At 37.3% G+C, this 24621-nt stretch overlaps 2 protein-coding genes across 5 annotated transcripts; one reads left to right on the top strand and one right to left on the bottom strand.

Annotated features, from left to right (window-relative positions):
• The first annotated feature begins 1141 nt into the window (after window positions 1-1141).
• On the top strand, window positions 1142-17368 carry LOC144629315 (mast cell carboxypeptidase A-like). Of its 3 annotated transcripts, none has more exons than XM_078487544.1 (11): window positions 1142-1326; window positions 3157-3259; window positions 4042-4123; window positions 4521-4730; window positions 9196-9294; window positions 9825-9929; window positions 10594-10704; window positions 14101-14191; window positions 14810-15012; window positions 15260-15347; window positions 16127-17368. In XM_078487544.1, the coding sequence occupies exons 2-11, from the start codon at window positions 3177-3179 to the stop codon at window positions 16312-16314; spliced, it is 1260 nt and encodes a 419-aa protein (XP_078343670.1). In that variant the 5' UTR covers window positions 1142-1326; window positions 3157-3176; the 3' UTR covers window positions 16315-17368. The 3 variants fall into 3 exon arrangements, with proteins under 3 accessions (XP_078343670.1, XP_078343671.1, XP_078343672.1); XM_078487545.1 differs by having other exon boundaries at window positions 3157-3271; XM_078487546.1 differs by lacking the exon at window positions 3157-3259.
• Window positions 17362-24442, bottom strand: LOC144629331 (discoidin, CUB and LCCL domain-containing protein 2-like). Of its 2 annotated transcripts, none has more exons than XM_078487570.1 (5): window positions 24266-24442; window positions 21018-21104; window positions 18945-19228; window positions 18382-18520; window positions 17362-17782 (listed from the first exon to the last, which is right to left on the bottom strand). In XM_078487570.1, exons 2-5 carry the CDS (start codon window positions 21100-21102, stop codon window positions 17778-17780), a joined length of 513 nt encoding a protein of 170 aa, XP_078343696.1. In that variant the 5' UTR covers window positions 21103-21104; window positions 24266-24442; the 3' UTR covers window positions 17362-17777. The 2 variants fall into 2 exon arrangements, with proteins under 2 accessions (XP_078343696.1, XP_078343697.1); XM_078487571.1 differs by lacking the exon at window positions 24266-24442 and adding an exon at window positions 21372-21878.
• Window positions 24443-24621: the final 179 nt, after the last annotated feature.

The following is a 24621-nucleotide window of genomic DNA, read 5'->3' as shown; positions in this document are numbered from 1 at the left end:
CAATGTCATATGTAGTCTACATGTTGACGGAATCGCCTCCAAACGGCATAGAAACACAAGATATAGACAGAAGAGGATAGGTAAGTGAATTTTATTGGATATTTTTCCTCTATTTTGAATTATTTTTTACGATCGTTATATTCCCATACAAACCCTTATAATAACGTTATTACGCAATGTCATATGTGGTCTATATGTTGACGGCTCCTTTAGGAGCTTGGGCTACCTGTGAAGAACCTTTTTATAAGAACATTGAGGCTGAGAACATTCTTACAATGTACCCAAGGTTGAAATTTTTGATAAGAACGAATTTCATTATTTCCTATTTGTTGTGGGTGACAAAATATCTACTAAAAAGAACAAGTCATTATTCAAATCCAACCTGCAACCTGGAACCAACATTGTCATCACCTATAATTACGTGAACATGTACATATACAAGCGGGAAATATATATGTACAGCAAAAACACTACGAAGATTATTTGCGAAGGCTACATGAATACGTTTCCATAATGACCGCGCGCTGTAATGGAACGAGCTTTGAGCTTTTTGACGTCATAAATTGGTGTTTCTGATGGCTTTGCAATTGAATTGCACGTGCTATGTTATGTTGCATTGCTTCCTTTCCTTAATGTCACTAATTATTATATAAATTAAGCGAATTATCAGCATTTAACTCACTGAGAAAAATCATATCTTTCATATCTAACATCCGAAACATTCCTATGACCTTCCGATCGTTCCTACTATTCAGTTCTTATTCTTATAACTTACTTCGCTATATATATCGCTACTATAACTTACTAACAGCAACTCCAAGTTAAATTGATTAAAAGAGACAATCTTGCTACGCACAGTGTATCAATAAAGGTTGTCCATTCATAAGCGAGTCGTCATGTCACCATTTTCAAGTTGAAAATGATTAAAACTGAAATGTCAGAAATGGTTTGCTGACGATTAATTAACATAATAATTAATTACGCAATGTCACGCAAATCGCCGCACTGAGGAGGCAGCCAACAGTGAACAGTTTAAAAAAGGCCCTGGAAACGAGGATATGTGTGTTTATTTTGCAAACAAGATGAGACCACCAGAAATATTACCAGCTGTTTGTAGATTCACCCAGCCGTTGTCAGACTGAATGGTCAAGTGGCAAGTAATGTACATGATACACAGAACACATCTTGGAAATCATTCCAGCACTGCAAATGAATTTTAATATTAAACGTTTATGGTCGCGCTTAAAGAATTATCAGACTGCTGAGCTGAAAATAACTGATTAACCTGAGTCCGTATGATATCGGTGTTATCCACCAGCTGATAAGGTAAGCGTTAGTGCATGGTAGAAAAACGACCGTGAAATACCAACCAGTGAATGCCCATTCACAATGTTAACGGCTAATAGCAAAGTTATTAATCAACTTGTCGATATTTCAAGCTAATAACAAGGTTATAACAAGTGTTAAATAAGCTGACAACACGGTTATTAACTTATCGATATTTCAATTAAATTTTATTTCAGCGAGAGGCAAATTATTACAAAACAGTCATGATCACGCGGTATAACTAAAGAAATAAAAAGATATAAAGTAAAGGTTTTACTTTGAACTGAAAAAATAGGGGTGCAGTTAACGAGTATAACAAATGCAAACGAACAAGGAATATACAGTTTTAATTTACCGCTTAAGCCTGTTTTTCACTAGCGACGCAAACACAAGCGCGAGAATAACAGCTCTTATTTCACCGTGAAAACGGCTTCGACTCAAGCAAAAGAACAAGCGCATTGCATTTTGATGCTTGTGCTTGCCGAGAACAAGGATCAAAATTTGTCCTTTTTGCGTGATCGCGCTTGTGCTTTCGTCGCTAGTGAAAACCAAACTTTAATTCTTATGTAACTAACAACCAATTAAATGTGCGGATACGAGTATGGAGAATTAAGATAATGCGTCTGGAGCTGAAAGAGGCAAACAAAACAAACTGTTAAAAAACAAATTAAAAAGTGAAAATATATATTAATGGGAGGTAAGAGGAGAAAATTCGTCATCTTTATTGACTGACTGTATCGACTTCAACCCAAAGCATATCACGGAAGGTTCATTCACTTAAAAATGCCAGAATAAACTTAACTTTTTGTGCCAAAAACATCTACGAAACGAGAATACTGACAATAGGAAAAAACGCTTCTGAAAGACCATAAATACATGTACTAGTTTAAAAAGTAGAAAAGATGAAAGAATGGTTTTAATAACGACAGAACAAGAATTTAGTTTCCCTGAGAGATGCATCCAGTAGTTACAAACATCCTTTGTCCCCAGTTTTTGCGTACGCTGCGTTATGTCTGAATCTGAAGTTTTTGCCGTAGATTGATATCCGTAAACTAGACTTAACCCCCTCTCAGGCCCGGTTCAGACGCCGATCTTTTCATGAGCCGAACCTAATTCCTTGAATTAAGTACATGAAAAGATCGGCGTCTGAATCAAATAAGAACGTCTATTTCAATTTGGAACGGCTCACCCGTTCTTCCCGCCTGGCTTGGCCGAGAATTTCGCCTGTGGAACGCCTTTGGAACGACTTTGATTCAGACGCCGTACTTTTCATGTGCCGATCCAAATTCATAAATTATTATAATGTATTTTGACTGGTTTTATTGGAACTGTATTAGAAACGGCCTCGGAACGGCCAAAAAGTTGGCGTCTGAATCAAGAGGCGTACTTTTGTCAATATGGGTCGGTCCAAATTCGAATTGAGTTAGGCTCATGAAAAGTACGGCGTCTGAACCGGGCCTCAGACTATTCATTAATTCCTCGGGAAAAATGTCTGCAAAGCAAACTAACCTTGTTTAAACCCCCACCCCCCTCCCCCTCTCCCTCAAAAAATTTGAGACAGCCCACTGACATCTATATCCTCTACTTTTGCGAGCGGAATTGTGGAGAGCCACGAGTTCCACAGGAAAAAGAGGTCGAAACAGGAGAACAATTAAGTTTCATGTATTATAAGTTCTGAAACGTATGAGAGAGTCATCCTCGCGTATCAGAACTTATGATACATAAACCTTATTTTTTTTCTCGTGTTTCGACCTTTAGTTCCTGTGTAAATACATGTTATATTTAAATTAAAAAATGGTTTCACACTGGTCTTTATTGCATGTAACATAGATCTCAAGAACTCAAGTGATATGGCAGTCTGTGTCTTACTCCTAACCTTGGTCTCAATGATGACTATGATGATGGAAACGAAAGCTGAAACGCTATATTGGGGGTAGGTAAAAAGGTAAAGTCTGCGTTGAGCAAAATGGTCCATACCGCCGGAGCTTATCCTGGTTTCTGTAGTACTTTAAGAGACTAGGAGTATTTCTACTCCCCCCTTGATAGGATGTTAGTCCATTGCAGTGTTACCCCCAGCATTAATGACAATAATTCGCCGGTACCCATTTATACCTGGATGGAGAGGGGCACTATAATACAGTGACCCCTGCCAGGGCTCGAACCCAGACCGCTCGATCCGGAGTCCAGCGCGCTAACCGTTAGGTCACCGCGCCTCCTATACTTGGGTTTAAGTACCAGCGAAAAATCTCCAGACAGGTACCCAGTTTAAGACACATAAAAGTGAAATTGTATACCATTTTTTAGACCACACACTGTCCAGCGGCATGTCCCACGTAAGGCCAAATAACAAAAACCTGGTTGTCGGTTAGGACTACCTGGCAAAATTGAATAGTAGACTGCGGAGAATTTGTAATGCTCTTAAAATTGCATGGTGCGACAAAAACTGGAGTAAAGAGCTGAAGTGATGATTTACCAGAAGTTTAGAAAATGCTTTTTTCTTGTTATGCTGATTTTTGTTATGTACTGTTTAAACTAAAAAGACCGCCCTGCCAATTTGTAAACAACCTTCTCCTTGTATGGCCCTCGCGCTTCATAACAGTTATATAAATGAACCGAGAAAAAATTGTATAACTCTTTCTTTATTAGACCTTGTCTTCGTCGTCTCCCGGTCCGCTGTGGTTTCTAAATCTTCCTGAATATTGTTTTTTTTTTCAGCCATAAACTTGTGACGGCTTTTCCATCAAGTACTGCTGAAGTTAGTCTTTTGTCGCAACTCCAAGATACAGAACATCTCTTGGTATGTATTAATGTCCCCTTACTCTTCCGTAGTATAAGCTTTAAAGAAGCAAATGTACGAATTGCGGACCTATGTATTTACTGTTGCCTGGTTGTTTACATGACGTTCATATAGCACAGTGACGATAGCTTCTTGTCTATTTATGCTTAGTATATTTAATAAAGAAGTACAGTCGAACCTCACTTAAATGGACACCCTTGGGATCTGAAAAAGCGTCCGCTTCGAAGAAGTGTCCTCTTTCATATGGAAGCAGTGTTTGTATGTGGCCTAGATGTTGATCAATTGGCCACTTTAAGAGGGTTTTCGCTTACATGAATTATCCGTTAACTGTAGCTTTATAGAATCAGCAAATGTACCTTCGTGTTGCAGGCTTTATTTACTTTTCAATACATTTCAGGTTGATTTTTGGCGTCTTCCATCACACCCTGGTGCTGCAGTAGACATGCGTGTTTCCCCTGACGACTTTTTGAAGCTTACAAAACTATTGAATCAATACAAGATTGCCTACAAAGTGCAGATATCTGATCTACAAGCGGTCATTAACAGACAGGATGATGTGCCCAGCAACACATCATCTTGGTACAGTAAATATCACAAATTGGATGAGGTAAATAAATTATAGAACTAACACCCTCCAATAGAGCGAGAATAGGCACTAACTAACTAACTGATTGACTGAGTGACTGAGTGACTAACAGTAACAGTAACAGTAACAGTAAATCTTTATTGTGCCTTACACTCCAAAGGGAGGTATTGGTCTAGTTACAATAAAGGTGTTATAGCAACTATGCTAACAAATTACTTAATAACAAACAATGAAATTACAATGCAAACGTTTACGGTAATTATTGGACTATTACTTATACAACTATTTATTGATATAACTTTCAATTTAAAACTTCTTTTCTTTTTTGAAACATTAGGAAGATATATTTAGCTATGATTCTAGAGGTAGCATAATTATCTAGTTTAAGAAGGTACTTTATTTTTTCATGATCAGTTAAATCTACAAAGCGAGGATCAGTTTGTGACACGATTGAATGAAGCTCTTTTCTAATATCATTATACCCTTTGCAATACATTAAAAAATGCTGTTCGTCCTCTATGTGGTTTTCCTTACATACCAAGCACTTTCTTTCTTCAACTGGTATGGATGCTCCTGCATTTTCATATTTTCCAGTCTGTATGCGTAGGGAATGTACCCCTAATCTTAGTTTAGTTATTTTTATTCGATGCGCTGGATTTTTAACTGTAGTGAGATACTCTTCTAATTGGTAATCTTTTTTAACTTCTTTGTGAGTGAATTTTTCTCTAGAGCTAACTGACGCGCAATTTCGGACCTTTGACCAATTTTGGAAATAATTTTTTCTTAATCTATGTTTAATTTTAGAGCAAGAATTCGTTGAAAGTTGTGGGGCTGATGTGTCATTATTTGAGAGAATTCCTAATGCTTCATCATCATTTAATAAACTAACAGATTTAGTATGTTTTTTGGCGTAAAGAAATGCATGATTTAATATGGGATTGGTTATCTTATGTTCTAATCTTTGAAAATAGCATAAGATAGATGCTTTAATGTCTATTGCTAAAGGGTATCGACCTAGTTCTGCTCTACATGCTACGTTTTCTGCATACCATAGTACATTTAATGCTTGTTTGCAAAACCGGATGTGAACTTGTTCAATTGTACTTTTATCGAAATGTGTTTTGTATGATAAAAGTTCGGGTCCCCATATTTCACAACCATACAAAAGTATGGGTTTAACTAAAGCATCAAAAAGTTTATTTCGTATCACAATTGTTGATGAATCAATGTTGGATAGAAATCGTTTAATGATGGAAATAACTTTGGTAGCCTTTTTGCTAATTATTTCTCTTGCATAGGTGTAACGTCCAGAAGATGTCATTTCTATGCCTAGATATGTTTGTTTGTCGACAATATTTAAAGTTTCATTGTCGTATTTAAAATCTTTTTTGTGTTTGTTCTGACCGTTACCACTAAATACAATGATGTTTGATTTTTTGGTGTTTACTTTTAGCTTCCATTCTTGAGCGTGCTTATGAATAACGTCAAGTGATTGTTGCAATCCTTCTGGAGAATCGCTTAATACTAATAGATCATCTGCGTACATTAGGCAATTAAGTAATTGATTGTTTAATACTACCCCTTTGCATTTGTTGACTCTAAAGTAATCTGGTAAATCATTCATAAACAAAGAAAACAGAACTGGACTTAATCCATCACCTTGCCTTATGCCTTTATTGCATGAAAACAGATCCGTTGTTGTGTTTTTATTTATGCGAACACAACTCTTAATCGAAGAATACATGGACTTAATGACATTTAGGAATTTGCCTTTGATACCGTAACGTTGCAACTTATAAATCAACCCAGACTGCCATACGCTATCAAAAGCTTTCTCATAATCAATAAAACCAACATAAAGCTTCTTATGTTGTTTAGTGTACTTATGAATGAGTTGTTGCAAAATAAAAAGACTATCTGTTGTTCTCGCATTTGGTCTAAATCCAAATTGTTCTGGGTTGAGAATGTTGTGAGTTTCGATGAATTTATTTAATCTTGATTGTAAAATTGAGGTGAATAATTTTCCTAAACAACTTGTTAGAGTAATTCCCCTGTAGTTGGCTGGCGAGCGTTTATCGCCCTTCTTTTTGTAAATGGGTCTTATCACCCCAATATTCCAATCGGTAGGAAATTTACCGGTGTTAAGTATATCGTTGAAAATTTTTTCTAATGAAGGCAATAAATAATATCTTCCATGTTTAATCATTTCATTTAAGATAGAATCCACGCCACTTGCTTTTTTTGTTTTAAGTTTGGAAATATGTTCATGTATTTCCTTCGATGTGATAGGTATTCCTAAAATGTCATTAGCTGACAGAACTTCTGTATCATCCATGTTATTCGTGTGGTTATTATCTTCGCGAGATTCTTCGTCATCGGTTGGATAATTATTGGCGCGAGATTCATGGTTATCACATAGTAACTCCTGGAAATGCCGTATCCAGTCTTCTGGGGAGATGAGGGGTTTTTCCTCAACCGTATTATTTTTCCTAAGTTTGTTGATTTGTTTCCAGACGTCTTGACTGTGTCTAGAATCCAATGCAGTTATTTCGTTCATAAGTTGATTTTTGTACTCTTTATGCGCCAATTTAACTTGTTTTTTATATTTCTTTTTGAGAACAAAATACTCTTGTCGCAATTGTCTTTGGGTTGTCGGACTAATTTTCTTAGCAAGATTTTGTAATTGCTTCTTTAATTGTCGACAAGTATAATCATACCATGGCTTGTTCTGCTTGTTGTTTTTGTGTGTTTTTCTTGACGTTTTTAGACTTAAATTAGCCGTTAACGTCATAATGTTGTTAAAATGGGAAATTTCTTCCTCTATTGAAGCAAAATGTTTTGAGTTAAAGGTCTCAAATTGATCTTGAATATTTGTACTGGATATTGCATTAATGAATTTGTCTTTGGAATCTGGCTTCCATAAAAATGTTTTAAATGGTTTTCGGACTGATGGAGAGTGGGCCGCTTGCCCTACGGACTCCTCGCTAGGTGTGTCATTTATTCCGCTAGATATGGAACAAGTTAGTTTCATACTAATAGGACAATGATCTGAATATGGGGTCAGCGATTGCACTTGAAAACCGAGTAGTGAATTAAGAAGTTCTTCGCTTACTATTCCATAGTCAACAGTGCTAGCTCCCGTGCGTTGATATGATGTAAGCTTTCCGTCAAGATCGCCCGTTAGCCTACCATTTAAAATTCTTAGCCTGTTTCCTATGCAAAGCCGTAAAAGTTCTCCTCCTACTTTGTTTACGTTGTAATCTGCATTATTCCGCTTCGGAGAATGTTTATCTAGGCGATAATGGCTATTTGGTGTTGCCAGATCATGCCCGTCGTTTTCTATGAAGTCACTTAATGTTCCCGTTCTAGCATTAAAATCTCCGAGCAAAATTATTCGACCTTGGGCAGAGTATTTATGAATCTCGTCTTCTAAAATACGTATAACATCTTCGCCAGCTTTTTTCTGCGATTGCAAAGGTGGTAAATAAACAGCTGCTAAATAAATATCGGATTGAAGACCGAACAATTGTCTATGCAATTTGCACCAGATTATGTTTGAGGAGCTACTATCAATCTGTTTCACAAACTTGCTATGTTTATTTTTAATTAAGACTGCCACGCCACCTTGACCTCTTTTGCTTTTGCTGTTCCTAACAGTTGAGTGTGTTGTGTAGCCTTCGAAAGTTAACGAATTATCCTTTGCCCATGTCTCTTGTAAACAAATGATGTCAAATTTAGACAAATTTGCTTTAATTGATTTAACATTCAATTTGGTATTTGTTAGGTTTTGGTGAGTAGGCTTTAGCCGTGCTAAGTCCTTGGATATTCCATGAGATGATATTAAATATATTATCTTGAGAAAAAGTCATATTAGATGAGACTTAGAAAATCAATGTATAGAATTAAAAATTTAAGAAAAAAAGATATGTATCGATCTTACGACACTGATGTATATAAATGAGAAAAAACGAAACGATATAGTAGTAACATAATAATAAGCAAGTTAATATAAGTGACTATGCAAGTTTTTCTTACTTAATTATATATAATAGCGGCGGTTGAGGCTTGCCATCAACAAGTTTATAAGCTGATGCGTTGAGTCAAAATCCTTGCTGTCTTTTCCCTTGCGTCGATTTCTAGACGAGTTTCCTCTTGTATAATTTCTCTGATTAGAGAATTTCTCTGAGTGACTGAGTGACTGAGTAACTGATTGAGTGAGTGACTGAGTAATAATAGTAATAGTAATAGTATATCTTTATTGCGCCTTACTCTCCAAATGGAGGTATTGGTCTGTTTACAACAAAGGAGTGACTGACTGACTGACTGACTGACTGACTGACTGACTGACTGACTGACTGACTGACTGACTGACTGACTGACTGAAGAGTTCAATCCGGTATCGCCGTCTTTCAAATAAAGAAATACTCCCTACCCGGTTTATTTGTTTCTATTGATTGTTATAATTGCTTTTTTCTCTTTTTGCAAGATTGTATCATGGATGAAAGCGATCAACCACACATTAAGTGTTGTGCATATGAAGAGTCTTGGCAAATCGTACGAAAACAGGGAGCAGTATATATTAACGGTATGATTACGATAACACCGAAAAAGAACGACATCGAAAACGCGTTTTACGAAAACTAAACTTAATCCTGTAGAGCACAAATATATATGTTTTCTCACCTTTTTACGCAATATTTTACACACTACAGGAACGGCAGATCCGGGGGGGGGACTGGACGGGACCTTAGCCCCCAATATTTCCGAAAAAAATAAAGACTTACAAAGAGAAGAGTCACTTAAGACTCCCTCTACTTCAAGTCACTAGTTAGCCACCCCCCCCCCCCCTCAAGTTGGAAAAATGTTCCGCCGTCCCTGCACTACTACGACTAATACTTTAGTATTGTCAAGTTGAGCTGTTATGTCGCGGTTAGACGTACATATCATCTAAGAAGTAAAACCGTACTCACTACTGTAGGTTTTGATAATGAACTCCGCCCGAAATAAGCGACGGTAGTACTCAATGTTCCAGGAACCGAAGTAAAGCCTTAGCTCTAGAAGTTACTGCCCCCTGTATTTTCATTGATGTAACTGTTTTGCCTTATTTTTTTTTAGATCCAGGCAAATCCAAACGTGTTGAAACCATTGATATTCATAAGTTGTGGAATTCACGCTAGAGAGTGGGTTTCAGCAGCAAGTTGCATGTACATTACACATCAGGTATTTACTCTTCGCTTGATGAAGTAAAATAAAGCCATGAAGTATTGTTTTGATCAGTGCTTCAGACTTCGGTCCGAATCGAGTCATGGCCGGTGTCCTCGTGTTGTTTCTGGGCAAGATGCTTTACTCCCACAGCGCCTCTTTTCATCCAGAAGTAATGTCTTTTATTGGACTAGCATTTCATCCAGTGCAAAGAGCGGGCATGTAATTTGTGAACTTTGATATGGGTGATATTTTATGTACGTTTTCATGATTTTGCGAAACTCTGGCAAAGGTAGTTTATTGGTTTCGTCACAAATCTCACAAGCAGTAACATGCATTTTAGACATGTTATATTTGTAAACAGTTTTTCCATGTTTTGAGGAATCGAGAAAAGTCCATAAAAACACAATTTTAACACGAAATGTTATAGTTAATCAATTACTTAGCTCACTAAATCAACATCTTCGCACTTGTTGCGAAGCCATGCAGTTAAAATCAAGCAATTAGATCAGTGTTATATGAATGTGCATATATCATTGACGAAGAGCCAACACCCAAAAGATCAATCAACTTACATGTGACCATCAAAATGGTCATGAACAAATCAGAATTCGAATTTAAAACACAAAAATCGGTGAAATGACACGCTAGGTACTTCACTGTTTTGAAATCTCTTTTTCAGATTGTTTTTCAGTACGGTAAAGAACCCACTGTGACAGCCATGTTGGATAAAGTAGATCTTGCTATTCTGCCTGTGCTAAATGTTGATGGTTACGTATACACCTGGACTAAAGTAAGATTTATATTTCGTTTTATTAATTTTCACAGTCTTTTGCCCTCAGGAATCTCGTGTCGCTTCCCGGCCAATCAGACCTCCCTTAATGGGCCCTTTGCATCACATGGTACAATATTCGTCATGCTGAAGAGTAAGGGCCTGTTTACATTATTCTGGATGGCAATCACTGACAAAGTCGACCGGTTCGACCTACAACGTTTTCACGTGCGCGGTTTCTTTCGCGCGAGACCAAAACAAGATGGCGCATGTTTTGCGCAAACATGTTATTGTGCCCATTAATGGACATATCTACAATTTTAACGAGCAATTTGACCATAGGGTTGCTTCGTTGGGCTAAACAGTAAACGCGTTTTTTTCGCTCTGAGTTCAAACTGCGGCCTCCGTATGCGGTTTCATGAGATGCGGTATCATCTCGGAACGAAATTCGTTTTGTGTTTGAAAGTCATATCGGAATCATGTAAACAGGCTCTAAGCTACAAACTGGAACATCCGAAAAAATTCCAAGCTTGATTGTTTTTGTTTGTAAGAATTTTTGAGCAGAGCTTGAAATAAGGTAATGGAGTCTTCTTTGAACGGAAGTTGTTCTTCTGGGATGATGAAATCAGCTCAACTCAACAAGATCATTTTAAAAATGGACCTGTAACCAGGTGGTTGATTCATTAAGAAATAAAAACGTTACTCTGGTTAAAAATTTTGTAGTAAAATGTTCGTAAAATATCTACAATGTCCCAACGTTTCGGCTTAAACTAAAGCCTTCATCAGGGGAAAGTGATAAGTGAATACAAAAAGCACGTTCTTATATAATATGCAAATCGAGAGCTAATGTTTGTCCCTAAAGGCTAAATTTAGAAATTCGTGCGGTAAATGCATGCCGTCATCGCGGTTTAGCGGATTATTGCAAGTGTTAATTTCCCAAGCCTCCAGAATACGTCTTTTGCGCCAATTTGTGCTTGTACGTAAGATCTTTGACGATTCCCACGAGATGGTGTGGCCAGAATGAAAACAATGTTCCGCTAAAGCTGACTTGTGTGAGTGTTTGTTTTCAACAGCAGGAGGGCATTTTGCGTGCGCATGCGTCGATATGGACTAGTGCGCACGACAGAGAAGTTCTGCTATCGATTGTTTACATATTTTCCACAATTTATGGCCTAATTACTAGCTCAAAATGAAACGTGTTTTAAGTTTTACTTGCTGTATACAATACTAAGAGTCCTTGCTTTATCTTCTGACAACAACAAGCAAAGTTTGGTGTCGGCGTGCTGTTTATCTGATCGACTTTGGCTATGTGTATTAAACATTGCACGTGGACAAAATGGCGACCGAATGTCGAGAACCTAAATACCTTGCCCATGTTTTTAATAGCCGGAAGATCTAAACGGACAAAGCGCTACGGCTACTTAGTACTAAAGTATAAAACAGCAATTTTAACTATACGATGTTATAATCAAGTATCCCGGGTTTGAGCGAGTGGTCATGATTTTGTTCAGATTTGTCATAAAACTACAATTTAGTCGTTCTCACAATGCAAAAATCTCAAAATCTAGCCTTGATCTCCAGCGTCTACCGATGATATATGGAGCCTGAAGTACTTAAACTATCGTCTAATGCTGCGAAGGTAGCGTTAAAAAATGGTCAATTGTGGAAATTTTTAGCTTTCTTTAACGTACGTTCTCGCTGGTTTATCCTAACAGAGAAACTATCGTTTGTGATTATTTCCTTAAACGTGAGCATTGGTCAAAATAACTTCACATTTCGATGATACCACAATTATTCTGTTGAACAAGAAAATAATTACTGCGATCGGTCTTAATTTTAAAGTGTTATGGTAATTCTTTGCTGGTAGACTATTTGTTTACATTTTACTATGTTAATTAGTACATTTTTGGCTCCTTTATCAAAATCTAGCCTTGATCACCAGTCAAAAAATAGCATGAAACGAACAAGCTATATATATATTTTTCAGAAACGTTTTAATAACTGCTGTATAAAATGTCTTAAGAAATAATTTTTAACTATAAACAATGTTATTTTCAATTTTTCATTCAACGTTTATTTCATTAAGTTTGATGTTTATTTTGTTATAACGGCTGTTTTACTTCTGTGTCGCCTAAATGTGTTTTAAAGAACTGCAGTTCTTGTTCCAGGAAACCCTGTAGCCAGTCGAGGGCAAGTTGGCTTTGCTTTGGAGTCATCAGTGAGCTGCATTATCATGTGCAGAACACCCAAACATGTCGTTCCCCTCAGGGAAAATCCTTTTCTTTGGTGGCCGTCCCTTTAGGCAAAAAATCACCCGACAAGCTATAATATTGCTCGCACTCTGCCTGTATTACAGCAATTGATTTGATGTGAAGTTTTGATCCTAATATATCACACTCCAGCACACGGATAAATGTTTTCCTCTTTTTACGGCCTGTTTAATTTTTGTCGGTGAAGGCTTTCCTACCTGTCCCACATATTTTTCCATTATTTGCAACAACGATCCCGAAGCTGGCCAGAAAATCTGCTTTATAAGAGCCTTGCCACACACAAAACACTTTTTCTTAGCGAAATTTAGGCCTATATTAAATTGTGACGATAAACAGTACAAAAAACAAAGTTTGAATCTTCCGCGCCATTTTTATTCCCAAGATCACGCGGTCTTTGTACAGCGGTTGCACGCATGCGCACGCAAAATGCCCTCCTGCTGTTTTCAACTGCTTTTTGATGCTCTTTGAGTCGGGTGGAAAATTTTCGTTTCGTTTCTCCGATGTAGCTTTTGTCACAAACTTGGCAGGGAATTGAATAAATTGCGCCACGAGTCTGATCTTTTGGCAATGGATCTTTCGGTTTTGGAAACAAATTGCCGATGGTTTCGCAATTTATTCAATTCCCTGCCAAGTTTGTGACAAAAGCTACATCGGAGAAACGAAACGAAAATTTTCCACCCGACTCAAAGAGCATCAAAAAGCAGTTGAAAACAAACACTCACACAAGTCAGCTTTAGCGGAACATTGTTTTCATTCTGGCCACACCATCTCGTGGGAATCGTCAAAGATCTTACGTACAAGCACAAATTGGCGCAAAAGACGTATTCTGGAGGCTTGGGAAATTAACACTTGCAATAATCCGCTAAACCGCGATGACGGCATGCATTTACCGCACGAATTTCTAAATTTAGCCTTTAGGGACAAACATTAGCTCTCGATTTGCATATTATATAAGAACGTGCTTTTTGTATTCACTTATCACTTTCCCCTGATGAAGGCTTTAGTTTAAGCCGAAACGTTGGGACATTGTAGATATTTTACGAACATTTTACTACAAAATTTTTAACCAGAGTAACGTTTTTATTTCTTAATGAATCAACAAGATCAGTTAAGTAAAAGGTCCTTCAATCAATACTTTGCATTTCAGGACCGTTTGTGGCGAAAAAACCGCAGCCCCAACAAAGGATCCGCATGTTTCGGTACGGATTTGAACAGGAATTGGCAACTTGGATGGGGAGGTAATTAACATAAATCTAAAGCCCGCCACACACTAGCCAATGTTGCGACGGAAAACAGGAGATTTTTTACCTGGGTCAAAATCTGTCGGGTTAACACCATGGCGCACACCAGTCAATATTTTGTCGTGACTAAGCGCGTCGAGGCTTAGGACCGACTTAACCGAAATCAAGAAGGTACAAACAGCGCTTTTAACTGGTAACAACGCGACCAGACAACCTAGCCCCGACAAACTGTCTTGGACCACCGCACACTAGTCGAGAAGGACCGACATTTTGAGATCAAACTGTCAGATAGTGCCCAACTATTTCCGATCTTGTGGTATACTTGTCTGAATTCATGTAGCCGGCGAATTCATGTAGCCGGTGCGAGGCGCGTGAAAACGCCCCCGAGCAAGTCACGATTGGTTTTGGTTTTACTTCTGATAGGTTAAGAAAGTGGCGTCACCAATCACTAAGCAGATAATGCAGAACCATAGCAAATGCGAATTTATTGATTCAATGAAAAACACTTTCTGCAAGCAAATACGATATGTCGAGTCCCCTTAGAAAGGAGAGGAATTAAAACGACGTTGATTTCTTTTTCAGTAGATTTTAAATTTTTTTGTAATTTGTATACAGGTCCAGGCGCGTCTGACAACCCATGCTCGACTGTTTACCAGGGCGCATCGGTCATGTCTGAAAACGAGGTTCAGAACATTGATCGTTTCTTGAAATCCGAGAAGAAAAGGCTTGTGGGATTTCTTGATGTGCATAACTACAGTCAAATGTGGATGATTCCGTGGGGATATACAAAGGAAAATATTAAAGACTATGACGAACTCGTAAGTAATAAAAATTGTTTCTTATATACTTATCGGTTGCCGTATAGCATTGAATTTTTGAGGCAGGGTAATTTCGCAGACCACGGATATTTCTACGGTATTTTGCATTTCACAGGAACAATTTGTTTCAGTTTTGATTACATCGAGTTACTGTCAGTTATTTTATTTCAGAGATGGTTTTTGAATGAAATTCAGAGACTGCTTTCAAGCACCTTTTTTTCTAATTGTGTATTTCCGCGAGTTGCAGATGAGGGTTGGGAAGGTAACAGTGGATGCTATTAAGTCGATGGAATTTAACACAACCTACCGCTTGGGTCCTCCATCGAAATTGTTATGTAAGTATATATTTTTTTAATTCGTTATTTCGCACACGCCGACACACGACCAAGGACAAGAAATTCGTTAATTAAATTCTTTGCGACTAGACTGCTCAAAAGCCCACCCCGCCGGGGGGATCAAAAATGTTCTTTCCGAGGAGGCTCTGAACCCTTTTTGACAAAAAGATATCTCTTTCGTACACTTTTGATAGAAAATGACACTCATTTCACATACCAACACAAGGGATACCGCCTCTTTCCTCTGTGGCTGCATTAAAGAAATGTCCTCTTTATAGAGGCCTACTCTGGGACCCAAAATCTCCCAAAGTCGCCCAAAGTCGCCCAAAGTCGCCTAAAGTCCCCCTAAGTCGCTCTAAGTTGTTTTATAGATAGTATAGATATTTTCTGTAACAATGCTTTATGGTGTACCATGATGATTCCCATGTACATGTACTTAGGTCGGTCACCTTAAATTGCCTAAAAGGTCACCTAAAATTGCCTAAAGTCGCTCAAAATCGCCTAAAGTCGCCCAAAATCGCCTTAAATCGCCCAAAATTGCCCGTAATTTTGGACACAATAAGTTAAAATCGCCCAAAATCGCCTTAAGTCGCCCAAAGTTACAGCGACTTTGGGCCCCAGAGTAGGCCTTTATAGGGGGTTACATGTACAGGAAATTATTTCATTACTTTAGAAAGACTGGCTGGCCGCTTAATAATATGGAAGATAAAGCTCACACCTGATAAATGAGAGTCGCTACTATTGTTCTTTACCCACATGTTTTACGTTTTCTATTTCAGATTTAAGTTCTGGGAGCTTTCAAGATTATGTATACGGTTCGTTGGAAGTTAAATATGCATTCGCAGTCGAACTTCGTGATAAAGGACGGTTTGGATTCCTCTTGCCAGCATATCTAATTGAACCAACAGCTAACGAATTGTTTGAAGGAATTAAAGCTATGGTGCGGGAAATCAAGTTAGGATCCTAACAGATTTGTTTACACCATGCATCTATCGATGCAGCGATAGGATCCCGCAAGGGAACTCTTTCCGTTGGAGAGTTCCTGTGATTGATTTCTCCCAAGGAAGCACCTTTGGTGAAATACACACTTCTCATGTCGAGCAAAGAGAAATCTATTTGATTGACAAATGAAAAACTCTACCAAATGACTTGAAAAGACGCAGTGAACATTGTGAAACTATAAACATTCAAGAGAACACGCAAAATATGACACGTTATTATACTGTTGTATTCCGTATTACGCTGTAGTATCCATTTTGGAGCTAAATAACAAGGAAACTGCATGATAATACTCGCGGACATTTTGCTCTTTTCTCAAATACTTGGAAACTCGTTAAATATCCGCTGGTATTATCTGTAAAATTATCTATAAAGGTGAATATTTTCAATTTAGATTTTTTTTTAGTCAAGATATTAAAGCGCATATGGAAATTCTCTGCGTGTTTCTACACAGCTTATTATGTCCGAAATAGTGATATGCAGAATAGAAAAAACGACCGCTTAAAGATGCGTCAATAGAGTTAGAAAGTAGCTCCGATTTCTTTTAGGTGGCCATTTTAGACAGACACTGACTAGGGTGTTTCTTTTGGAGTCCGAAGTAATGAGGATACTCTGATCAATCAAATAATGGTTATAGCATCTTGTCAGCCTATTTCTACACTGATTTGACAAAAAGGTTGGCTTCAGGATCCGTCCTTGCAAATCAACTAACTGGCTTCAAACGAAAAGTTAACTAAGGCCCGGGCTAAACGTCGAACTTCACATGAGTCGAACCTCGAATGCAAATGACCAAAAACAATAGGTTTGGGTCATTTGCATTAGGTTCGATTCATGTGAAGCTAGGCGTTTGGCCCGGGCCTAATTACAAGGAATGAAATTGTACGAGAAAACTACGAAAGATAATAATAAATGACATGAGAAATGTAGTATAGACTAAAGGAAGACTAAAATAGACTGACGAACGACGAAATTATAAATTTTGTAGGCTGATTCATGCGCAACCATTGACACAGAATTTGAAAACCATAACAGTACCTTTAATAAACATTTTTCAGATATATACACGTGTAATTGATACAACAGTACTTCAGTAAACTTCTTGGAGCGTATTAACCTAAAACCTCAAAACAATGAAATTGAAATGCTCAAAATGCTTTTACAACTTTACGTAACATAACAACTCTCTGTGTTTGACAAAATTGTAAAATCTTTTATAGATATGTTTCATATTTCTATTATCTAAGTGTTCGTTAATTGAAGTCCTTTCTTCGTCAACTTCGCTTTGAACAGTTAAATGAGAAGTTTTTCTTCTTCGTGTCGTTACCATTAAATCGTTTCTTCTTTGTATACTTTGTTAAAACACAGATGAGATCTTTAGACAAAATGTCAATACTTTGGGTAATGATCTGCCAGGCCGGTATAATGTAGTCTTCATACTGCAAAGTAAAAACATTAAGTTACCGAATAAGTTCTATATTTTGCAGTTGGTTGATTAGATTGCCATACATTTGGAATTAATGAAAATTGTTCAGTGCACGCATTTCTTAATGTTGAATTGTGCCATGTCTATATTTGAAATCACTGTTAAAATTAAATGGAAACGAATGCGCGAAGAAATACATGTACTTCAAAATCATTCGATTCTTCTTTCTTCTCCATGTAGAGATTTGAATTTAATATCATATCATTTAAACAACAAGGTTTATAATATACAAGAATTATCCAAGTAGTTTTGTACTGTATAATTGACGAATTCCCTGTATTCGCCTTAAATAATTACTCATTATATTTAAGACCTAAAAGGAGCGAAAAGCATTCAAATAAAGAAAAATGAACAAATAGAAAGATTGAGTACAAATCCAGGCGATCGTAATCTCGTCAATTCGTATGCCAGGGTCTGGGCGGGGTCTTGGCAAAGAGTCCGAAGCTCTCCTTTAGGGGTCCCTGAAGCCCCGGAACTCCCGACCCCAGGTGTTTTTTTCAAAGCCTGGAAGCCTAAACCCCTTTGGATTCCTGGTAAATAACTTTAGCTTACCATCACATCCAAACACTTCCAGTCTCAAACAAATAGCATTTTCCCATGACCTTGGATTAATGCGCAGGTACCGTGTAACCAGAGGCTTTTCTAAAGTGTTGTGATGAACTGTAAAGGAGTCTTTGTTGGCATCAAAAATCTACAACAAAAATGGAAAGATGGAAAATCTTAATTTGAGTAACAGGAGAATTTAGCATAAGCACAAGAAAATTAAATACACTCATTCTTGATATGTTGTCCTCACTAGGAATCGCCGCGGCATAACAATAGGAGTAAGTATGTAATGCTTGCAAAAATAATTGTACCTAATCGTTGTTTTGGCCGGGGGAAGGAAGGAATTTTGCATTTCAAAAATGTTTTGTTTTGTATTTGAAAATGATGTTGCGTCTAAAAATTGAAAATAAATAATTTGATTTTTTTCTTTAAGAAGGAGGCCGAGGTATTTGACATATTTTTGGTTTTAATTTTTTTTAAGGGAGGGAGGATGGGGGGCTTTTTTTTTTGGGAAGAAGGCAGTGGACTTACCATCAGAATTAATTAACAGTATTAAAAAAAATCATCACCTTTTCTTCCTTTCCTTTGCTGCCGTATTGCTCCCATTTCTTGCCGTCATCACTGTACAATAGCGCGTAAGTCTTTACATGTCTATCCTTCTCTCCAATTTGTCCTTGTGTGGCTATTTTTGTGACTTCAGTCTTTCTAGACAAATCTACCTGTAGATACTGGTTTTCGTCGATCTTTGGCGGACACCATGCGTCCGTGGAAGTGAAATTTTTTAGCATGCTTGACGCTGCGATTTCACCATCGTTAAACTCGCCAGCTTGGATCCCAAGTGGCTCGAAACATCCTGTTTGGCGATAACAGTAGATTAATAATAAAGACATGTACAGATGTACATCGCTATCTCGAACTCGGTTATTTCGAGCTCCAGCCCACTAGCTAACTCAATTTGCTTTTCCAGTCGTTTACTAACGGCGTTCCCGAACTCTCCGCTGCTTCAAACTATTTTTTGTTTCTATCGAGGGTTCTTGAAGGAGAGTTGCTTACTACAGAACTCGCTAAAATCGCTTTAAATCAGTGCAATTCGCACACGGAGCAAATTGCAAAGTAAACATGTTATCAGTTCCATGGTGTATAACGCCTTACTGTAAGTTTAATCAAGTAATACCAGTTAGATTTGAATGGTTCGAATTCGACTCATATGCGACATGTATATTGGAGCAGCCGGGATTGAAAATCGTCCTTAGTCGTGAATTAAGTTCTAACAGTGTGACTACTCAATACCTTTATATGTTGCTGCTTGCTTCCCGGTATGTATTTGACACCAAAAAAAAATAACATTTTTTTTTTCACTTAATTTTAAAGGAGCTATGTCATAAAATTTTAAGTCATTTTCCTTATGTTTAAAATTACTCTCAAATTCCAAATAATATAGTTTTCAAGGCAGAAAAACAGCAAGAGGAAACAATAATCGAAAATAAACAAGGATTTTTAGAATTAGTAAGGAAATTAAAACGGCATTTTGTTTTTTCAAGTTGCACCAACCGTGACCCTTCTTTATACTTTAAACTCTTGAGAGGAAAAGGTTGTGTTATAGAAGAAGAGAAGAGAAGAGTGCCTTTATTTAAACAGGATTGCTATTTCAGTAATTATAAATTACAAAATTACTGCTATCAATGAGGCCCTATAAGAATGAAAACTACATTATTACAATACAATAAGGATAATATTTAAAACAACATTAAAACTAATTATAAGTTGAATGGTGAGGCGTAGCCTTTTCACCCACATGAGTGTGCAGTACTCATGAAATGATATGACCCGTGTTATGGTATGGCATGCCTGTGCGACTCCGTACAGGTTGTGAATGAATGCCGTGCAGATCATACGCATAGTTGATGTTCAGTGAGACAAGAGTGACCCGATTTTACGACCTGTACGATTTTCGCAGACCGTAAAATATTGGTTTTCACTGATCTCTAAAAAGTTAACTGTTCACCATTGATAAGACAAAATGTAAAACCGTGTCATCCGACGTCTGCCCGTATGATTTATAGATATCGTTAAAACTTGTGCACGTATAGATTGTAACGTAGGGTTGGAAATAAGATTGAATTATGGCGTTTTGGGAATTTTCTTTGTCCCACGCTCGTGTATGTTGAATAATTTCTTCACTAAGATTGAATTAATATGTAGTTGGCAACTATTTCTCACTGTAAATGACGTTTTCAAATTTATCCTTTGAAGTTTTTCGAACCTTGCCAAAACAACACCGGCCTAAAATAGCTTCGTGCTTCTTTTACTATTGGGGTTACATCTAAACGTGGTAATATAGGTAGCACTTCTTTGATAATAAACTTTTTTCTAAAGAAGGACATTTTGCTCACACAGCCGGTCCCTCTCCATTCAGGAGTAAACACTGTACTAGCAAACTGTTAGAGCAAGCTGAGAAAATTCTGGCAGCAATCAACCTGCGGCGATGCTCTTAGCATCCCCATAAGAAGTAGCAATATTTTTAACGGGGTGGCTCCGGCTTTTGGAGGGTCACTTTGGCGCGTGTGAGGAAGGTTTGAACTAAAAGAAGAATATTTATCAACAATCACATAACAATTTGTTTCATTTGTATGTTGTCCTACCGTTATCGTCGTCGTCGCCTAGTGCCCAGGAAACAAAACACAGCAAACCAATCAAAAGGACTGGTGAAGGTCGAAGGCGGACCATGCCTGGGAAGAATGTGATATATCAGTGTTATTACATAAGGCTGTGGTATGATAATGAAAAAATATATACCGCTGGAGATCAATTGCACATGAATGAAATTATCGCGTAACAAGACAATTTTCAATAACTCTGAGGCGAAAAGGTTAATACTTCTTCGCTGGAAAAATACAAACACATCATCACATATCTCGAAAATTTTAAAAGCATTTAATAAAGCTTCTTAAAGATAATTTTATTTTGTGGGATTTAAATTAACGTAACTGACTTACCTGTGGAACTGAATAAGTCAGTCTTGGCCGAGAAATTTTAATTCTAAGGTCAAACTTTTCTGTGGTAACTGCCCATGAAATATTATCATTACAAACAAATGACATAACTAGGTTTTTCCTCAATGCCGTGACAAAACAAGAGTCCAAATATAAAACTATAATAGAAATACAGCGAGCGTATTGTAAAATCATTGGCTTTATACATGGTTGATTTGATGACATCTTTTAAGCGAGTGAACTTTGTGTTCTTACTTACAGGTGTGAGTTATTCTGGCATAAACCTCATTCATTATTAAATACTGTTAGCGTATGTTATATTGTGAACTGTCATGGTGTCTATCATATTCCTATATCAAATCTCCTTACAGGCTACCATACATTTCTCAGCAATGTTAGTTTCGAGATTTTGGTGTTACATCAAGACAATAATTAATTAAGTGACGACGCTAGAGATTACAGTTTTACACTGGCAAACTATCGGGTTAAATGCTATAACGAAATCAAAGCCGGTTAGACCTGGGGCGCGTTCGTTTGGGATTTTCTGGAATAAGAATATATAAAAAAAAAAAAAAAAAAAAAAAGAAGAGAAAAAAAATTAAAAAAAAAAAAAAACAAAACGAAAATCACTAACCTGGTTTTATAAATCCAGTCATATATATATTCCGTATTCTGCTCCTGGGAGCAGAAAAGCAGGAATGGAAATCCAAGTATTCCGGAATGAGAAGAGCAGCCAAACGAACGCTAATTCGCACTATTCCAATTATTCTTATTCCGGATTGATCCCAAACGAACGCGCCCCTGGTTTATGTTAATGAATTGAGATGCCTCATCTATGGGCCGCATTTCATGTATAAGGCATTTGACAAGCAGTATAATAAGTGTAGTTTGACTGAAGTGTAGTAGACTGGTTTGTCCTACGACTGTCACACTGTAAAAAGGAAGGTTAGTGACCTAATCGGCCTTTTATATTTATTTCTTTGTGGACTCAATTTTTTGCGATCCTAAAGCGGTTCCTGTTGATAAAATTGATTCTTTGAAAAAAATTGACATAAAGTATGAAGATTCTCACTAGCACTCGTTCAAGTGAAGCAATTTTAAAAGAGTATCCAAACATCTATTGGCCAAATCCTTTGCTAATTCAGTTCCACGATTATCATTGGTAGTTTTGCTTCAAGCCGTTTGACCTTGCATTCCGCTGCAGTCATTACATGCAGCATAGAGCCGTAATGCGTACATGTGACCCGCTATTTTATTAAACAGCCTGATCATTCCCCAGGGGGGGTACTCCGGCTTGTAAATGACGGGGATGATCGAAGGATTTTTTTGGGTTTGAAATTTTCGATTGCGGGATTTTTTTGGGTTGGAAGATTTGGCAAGTATTTTTTTGGGTGACTTGATTCAAATAGGGGATTTTTTTGGGTATTAAAAACAAACTAAAGTGGCCTTGGTGTATTTATGGTATGATGAATAATCAAACTCGAGCGTTATTGCCCCTCCTGGCAATTTAGGGGTAATTTGACAAGGGATTTTTTGGGGGGGTTATTTTTGGGCCAGGGATTTTTTTGGGTAATGTCGGAAGACTTAGGGATTTTTTTGGGTCCTGAGTTTTGCCTTCATTCGATCATCCCCGTCATTTACAAGTCGGAGTACCCCCCTGGGGATCATTCGCAGAAGTTCTCCCAAGCATTTCTCGAACATTTTAAAACACCTGTTAAAAGAACTTCGTTCTTGATCAAGCTATTATGATCAATGTCCTCATTTTCATGGCCTGCCTAGTTTAAATTTGTAAGGCGCTTTACTCAGAAGTTAGCAATTCAAAATAACACTGCAGAAGTCAACTTTCAGTAGGTTATAACAGTGACATATTTATTTGGATCATTAGCAAACACTGACCATAGAATATATTTACCTCAGATTCTGGCAATAAAATTGCAGCTAAAAATTAGTGAGTCATGGGGCTATTCACTCCCTTTCTCTGCGAGGTAACTTTTTGATATACACTGTTAAGGATAGAACGCAGAAACCTTAAGATTTTGACGATTTTTTCAATCCAAAAATCAAGAATGATCTTTACTCTTCAAAGGCAACACTCGCGGCGCTATCGTGGCTCAACAGCACAAGACAGCCAATTAGATTCGCGGATTTGCAATAGAATTTTTAAGTTTCTCTAATAAGCGTTTATCAGGTTTATCATAGATCGTAAATGACCTGTGTCAATGAGCTTATATCGGATCAACGAGTAAATAAAGTTGAACTTAATCCTACTTATTCTGAACTGTTGATGCAAAACCTTCGTCTTGGATATATTATGTCACCATATCCAGGACAACTCGACTGACATTTGTTCGCTTGATAAAATCCACCTTGGTTTTCGCTTAGTAGCCAAACGTACGTTTGACGTAAGAAAGCTGTAAGCAAGTTATAGTTCTTACAATATCTTCAAGTTACGAGAAGGCAGATCGACTTCCGACTGTTGTAGCTTTCGGTAGCGTGAAACAACAGCCGAAAGTTCTTCCACGTTCGCTGGTTATCAACTTAACGGTTAGAAGAAAAAGCTCATTGGACTCAAGCAACCGTGCTTTACGATATGAAAACTCAGTTCGCTACTATCACTTAGTAGAGGCGCATTACCTTAACTCTTGAAACATTGTTAAGTTAGAAATGAACACCGACCATTTTAAACCGTAGTTTATGACGGCGTTATGGCAGTACAGCTGTACTAAACGAAATCTTAGTTTAAACTGGAAAAACGAAGTTTTAAACTGATCGAATAGATTGTTCAAGATTAGATATGTAATCGATCAAACATCGACCTTTTCTCAAATATACTTTACATCTACAATCAAAATCAATATTTAAGTGTATATATGAACAGAAAAGTTTAAAGGCCTTACCTTATTTTAACCGGACTCCAAAAACATTCAATAAATTCACTCTTCAAATTCGAACGCCTTGGAACGAAAAATCGCAAGCTTCTAGCTCGATGGAAAACACTGCATTAAAGATTTAGATTAGAAAGTTGTAGGAGCAGATTTACTGATTTGTTTTGCTTAAAGTTTGTTTAAATAATCAGTGATAAGATAAGGGGTAAAGTATTGTTCATTATTTTGCTAAATCAACCGGTGCTTCATTGTTGATCCGTTGCGAACCTGCTGTTTTTGAAGTTCGCTTAGCGCCTCTAGACATGTATTCGGCAGGTCTTTGTGACAATTAGAGACAAGAACACGACTTTTAAAAGAAAACAACCTAA

This window comes from Oculina patagonica, chromosome 10 (assembly GCF_052425735.1).
Source record: "Oculina patagonica isolate OP01 chromosome 10, crgOcupat, whole genome shotgun sequence".
NCBI classification, from domain to species: domain Eukaryota; kingdom Metazoa; phylum Cnidaria; class Anthozoa; order Scleractinia; family Oculinidae; genus Oculina; species Oculina patagonica.
This window is presented reverse-complemented; position numbering and strand designations above follow the sequence as displayed.

Excerpts from the sequence above, each read along its gene's own strand:
- LOC144629315 (XM_078487544.1), top strand. The coding sequence starts at position 3,177 with ATGGCAGTCTGTGTCTTACTCCTAACCTTGGTCTCAATGATGACTATG. Across the intron at positions 14,192-14,809 it reads TTGGCAACTTGGATGGGGAG|GTCCAGGCGCGTCTGACAAC; the intron begins GTAATTAACATA and ends ATTTGTATACAG. Across the intron at positions 15,013-15,259 it reads TTAAAGACTATGACGAACTC|ATGAGGGTTGGGAAGGTAAC; the intron begins GTAAGTAATAAA and ends CGCGAGTTGCAG.
- LOC144629331 (XM_078487570.1), bottom strand. The coding sequence starts at position 21,102 with ATGGTCCGCCTTCGACCTTCACCAGTCCTTTTGATTGGTTTGCTGTGT. Across the intron at positions 19,229-21,017 it reads AGGCGACGACGACGATAACG|GATGTTTCGAGCCACTTGGG; the intron begins GTAGGACAACAT and ends ATCGCCAAACAG. Across the intron at positions 18,521-18,944 it reads GCAAAGGAAAGGAAGAAAAG|ATTTTTGATGCCAACAAAGA; the intron begins GTGATGATTTTT and ends TTTTTGTTGTAG.